This window comes from Stylophora pistillata, chromosome 7 (genome assembly GCF_964205215.1).
Source record: "Stylophora pistillata chromosome 7, jaStyPist1.2, whole genome shotgun sequence".
NCBI classification, from domain to species: domain Eukaryota; kingdom Metazoa; phylum Cnidaria; class Anthozoa; order Scleractinia; family Pocilloporidae; genus Stylophora; species Stylophora pistillata.
The window spans coordinates 12,514,816-12,519,826 of NC_142525.1; the positions used below are offsets into that span (position 1 = coordinate 12,514,816).

Here is a 5,011-nt window from a genome sequence, read left to right on the forward strand (position 1 = left end):
TATTAGGATCGAATTTCAAGCGTACGCGTGGGCCGTTAAAAAAAGGGCAAATTAAATAAATAAATAAAGAGGAAAAAATTGAGAAGGACTGAATAAAAGCGAGGAATAAAACATGTGAAGTCTCCTTACCTTTTTTCCCTAACCGTTTGTACTTGTTGCCAACAGTCGTTTTAACTCTGTTTTGGCGTCTTGCTTTGTAACGCGTGCGGTGTCACTGGTCAACTATATGTTAGGAAAAATTAGAAAAAAAAATTAGAAAAAATTAAGAAGGAAAATAAAAGCGAGGAATATATCGTATGAAATCTCCTTTCCTTTTTTTCTGTAGCTGCTTTGTCGTTTACGGTCCATTGAACGCTGTTTTGGCGACTTTCTTTGTAACGCGTGTGATGTTACCGGTCAACTGCGTATTCTTAGCGACCTTAGGGACCTTAAGCAACCAAGACTGCGACGGCAATGAGGACGTGGGAAAACAAGAGATCTAATTGGCAGAACAATAACTCAGTACGTGCGTTTTGAAACTATGTACATTTCTTAGCCGCCCTATGCAAAACAACAACGTGAAATCGCCAAAATTTGCGTCGTCTGCGAACCGAAACCGCGACGGCAAATCAATTTAATTTCCATTTGGAACTCAACGCTACTTCTATACGTCATGCTGAAGTTGAGCTGTGGCGCCTTATGAGACAGTAAGCTCATGCAGCCATTTTTGAAATTCTGACTAAGAGTAGAAATTAATTTTTGATCGAAGTCTTCCTTGGCGTTGACGTCCTGACTGCTTGAGATCCCTCTTAAGAGCGACTTTCTGTAAATACAACAGATAGGTGTGCAAGATGGAAAAATCGAAATCTCCTAAACTTTGTCACTTTAAAGCCTTTATGAAACTATTGTAGAAAATGTAAGATTCAGTTTCTTGCGATTGATATTTTCCGAAAAAATTTTTTTTTTTTAATTTCACCTCCGAGAGGCCCTTAAACCACCGAAAATTGTGCTTCGCATCCTCGCGTGGTGGAAAGAAACGGAATCGAATACCATGACTATTGCGATATAAGATGATTTTATGACCCTTCCTTTGTATGAAAACGTTGATGTAATTTCAAAAGATTCCAATCCGAATTTTTAATTTTTTTCTCAAAATTACCCTCTAAAACAGTTTCATCGCGACGATAAATTTTGCCATTTTTCAACGGCAAAAAATCTTTCCTGGTACATGGCTTTCGTCGTACAAATGCTATTCCAGAGAAAGAGCAATCCTTTTTCTTTCAACTTATGAGAAAAAATCTGGGGGCAATTCAAACGGCAAGTTTTGAGAACTGAAAATATCAACGGTACTTGCGTGAAATTTACAACTTTTGAACTTGCCGTTGCAATGACGATTGCAAGCAGTACAAGAGTGAACTTGGACAGCAGTTTAAATACTTCGAGAATTCGATCCTTTTCCACTAGTTAAAAAACTAAACAAACGATTATGACCTCGTAGTGGCAATTATCTGAAAGAAAAAGCATTTTTGCGCGAAATTGAGCTGTAAACCTCTTGTCAACATTTCCAGTACCTGCGCGTTTGTTTACTTTGAAGCCTGACTTGAGCCAGTTATCTAAATATGAAAAATATTCACCAAAATGTTCGCATTTCGTCAGAAAGAAGTCATACAAGCAACGATGGAGGAATATGACAAACATTTACTCACCTCTTATACATATATTGTTGAAAAAAGACCAAGATCTCTCAGCTAAACTAGACTGGGTAACATCCTCTTTGACTAAACCCGGGTAGGAGGGTGGGGGTGGGGGGCCTTGGGCTTGGGTCCAAAGCAGACTAAAACATTCCCTAGTAAATCCCGTAATCGCTAAAAAGAAAAGAAAATAGCTGTGTACGGTTTTCGAATAAAAAAAAACCAAAAAAATCAATCTTGGGAAAGGAGCCGATCGATCTCCTGTTGGGAATTAAAATAGTGACGCTGATTCATCTTTACGCAAACCCTCGTGCGAACAGGAAAACAGCGCCAAGGTCTCAGTCCTTTTCCTTCTCAGGAATATCTAAACGATTAAAACATCTACAAATTACTGCTCTTCAACATTTAGAGAGAAGAACAAAGGTTCCACCGCATTCTTCGAAAGGTGTAAATTTGAATGATTTAAGTCATGTCGAGGGCGGACAAGAAGAGCATTTATATGGATTTAATGTACCTAGAAATTTCTTTGAAAGAATTAATCATATTCCATTTCATATTACTGCCAAGGCAGTTCGATCAAATTATTTACGGACTAGGTGTTTGGGGAATTTAACCAAAGTTAACATTCAAAGACAGCAAGAAGGGTTGGTTTTGGACCAACCTTGTTTTGATGGCTATCCTAATGTACATGCTAATGTACACGCTATTCCACAAATCCCTACAGAGACCATCCCTAATTCTTCCAGAGCTCGCTTTGAAATTGATTCTTATACGGTAAAACAACAGTCAGAAAGCACCCATTACGTCCCAAAGTTTATGGTCTGCAATGTTATGTCCCTCGCGCCCAAGATTGATGAAGTACAAGAGTTTCTCCTAAGATCCGATATCTCCTTGCCATTCATTACGGAAACCTGGCTGAAGAAAACTATCCCTGATAGTGCAGTCCATATCCCTGGCTACACGATAATACGGAAGGATAGGATGACAAATAATCATGGAGGTGTCTGCCTTTATCTAAGAGACCGAAGTTTTAAATACCAACGACTTAATGATCTGTCGTGCTGTGCGGATCATGAGATTCTGTGGGTCCACCTAAAACCTGCACGTCTTCCAAGAGGGCTTTCCTGTTTGATAGTGGTTGTATTATATCATCCTCCGGTAGCAAATGACAATTTTGAGCATTTGTTTAAAGTGCACCTACACCCAAAAAATTTTTTTCGCTTAACGAAGTAAGCTTATTATTTTGAGTATTTCTTCGCAAAAATTTTTTTATTTGCTCAAATCATCAATTTTCTATGCCCAGTCAAAATACGGAAAATCGGCCGCCATCTTGCCCCACGACCGAGTTTAAAGAGGAATGGCTCTAGTGGGTAATGTGACGTCAAATCGAGAACACGAAAGTCTGCATTTCACACATTTTCACTTGTTTGGGAAGGTTGTAGTCGATAATTGTCCGAAAATATGCCGACTAAGTGTGTTGTAGAAGGATGTAGCAACGTGCGAAATTTGCAAGAGGGTATCGCGCTTCATACATTCTTCATACAACACACCTAGTCGGCATATTTCGGACAATATCGACGACAATCTTCCCAAACAAGTGAAAATGTGTGAAATGCAGACTTTCGTGTTCTCGATTTGACGTCACATTACCCGCTAGAGCCATTCTTCTTTAAACTTGGTCGTGGGGCAAGATGGCGGCCGATTTTCCGTATTTTGACTGGGCATAGAAAATTAAAGATTTGACCAAATTAAAAAATTTTTGCACAGAAATACTCCAAAAAATAAACTTATTTCGTTAAGCGAAAAAAGAATTTTGGGTCTAGGTGCACTTTAACTCTCTGGCCGCGGCGGAGTCAATTTACCCCAACTGGGCATTCATTATAGCCGGCGATTTCAATCGGCTTGACGTCACACGGCTTAAAAGTCACTTTCAACTAAAACAAATTGTGAAAACACCAACGACAAAGGATGCCATCCTGGACTTAGTACTAACTAATTTGCAAGATTACTACGATAAACCACAAATATATCCACCGTTTGGTCTGTCTGACCACAAGACTATATCTGTCTCAGCTTTGGCGAGAAAATCAGGCTCTGCTCCCGACAAATTCATTCTCAAGCGTAATCTACGACCCAGCCGAAAAGCGAAGATGGGAAGATATCTATCCACTTTAGATTTTCCCTTGTTATTCGGCTCCCTTGAAAGCTGTGATGCTTTACTTGGTGTTTTCGAGAAGGTTATACATACGGGCTTTGACCATTTAATGCTTGTGAGCAAAGTTCGATTAATTACACGTGATGCTCCCTGGATTACACAACACTTGAAAGTTTTGATCCAGAAAAGGCAACAGGCTTTCCACAAAAAAGGTGCAGATTCAGTTCAATTCAAATTTTATAGGAATCTTGTTAAGCAAGAGAGAAAGCTTTGTAGATCAAAGTTTTACGAGTCACGTGTAGTGCATATGAAGAAAGAAGACCCCAAAGCTTGGTGGAAAGAGATGAAACGTTAATTTAAGCGGTGGAAAAATGTTCTCAGGCGATCTCATCGATCATATAAATGCTAAGGAAGTTGAGAACTTACCCCCACATGAATTGGCGAACTCCATAAATAAGCATTCCTCGAGCCTCTTGAAGAGTATCGTCTGTTGTGCCCCATTACTCGTTTGGCACTAGAAAAAAATCTCCCGGAGTTCCTAGAAGTATCCGAAGAACTTGTTTGGAAAACACTATCAAAACTTAATCCATTTAAATCATGTGGTCCTGACAGGATTCCTAATTGGTTACTGCGCGAATACGCCGATCTTTTTGCTTTTCCTGTATGCAAAATTCTCAACGCATCGTTTAAAGAGCAACGTCTACCTCTTTCGGGAAAATTGGCTGATGTAGCCCCGCTTCCTAAGAAAAAAACCGTGCAAATCTGAAAGAAAGATCTTAGACCCATCTCACTCACTCCATGTATCTCGAAGGTGGCAGAGGAGTTCGTGGTACGTGATTACATCATGCCTGCCGTTCTTGATAATCTCGATATGAATCAGTATCGCACAGCACCAAGGTCTTCCACCACCTTCGCTTTACTGGACATGCTTCATGTTTGTTCTGAGGGCACCAACGGGAATGGTGCTACTATAAGAACTATTTTGTTCGATTATCGTAAGGCCTTTGATTTAATTGACCATAGCATTCTTATAAAGAGATTATGTAAGTTAAACGTGCCAAATAGCGCAGTTAATTGGGTTATAGACTTTTTGTCAGACAGATATCAAAGAATCAAACTTAGTGAGGGATGTTTATCTGAGTGGGGATCAGTACCATCGGGCGTCCCCCAGGGAACCAGACTAGGA

At 39.8% G+C, this 5,011-nt stretch overlaps 1 protein-coding gene across 1 annotated transcript; it reads left to right on the plus strand.

The window, feature by feature from the left end:
* Window positions 1–2,477: 2,477 nt before the first annotated feature.
* On the plus strand, window positions 2,478–4,180 carry LOC148726667 (uncharacterized). The gene is made up of 2 exons (XM_088726351.1): window positions 2,478–2,861; window positions 3,494–4,180. Exons 1-2 carry the CDS (start codon window positions 2,487–2,489, stop codon window positions 4,178–4,180), a joined length of 1,062 nt encoding a protein of 353 aa, XP_088582477.1. The 5' UTR covers window positions 2,478–2,486.
* Window positions 4,181–5,011: the final 831 nt, after the last annotated feature.

Coding starts and splice junctions, on each gene's coding strand:
- LOC148726667 (XM_088726351.1), top strand. CDS start 2,487: ATGGTCTGCAATGTTATGTCCCTCGCGCCCAAGATTGATGAAGTACAA. Junction 2,862..3,493: donor ATTTTGAGCATTTGTTTAAA/GTGCACCTACAC, acceptor TTTTGGGTCTAG/GTGCACTTTAACTCTCTGGC.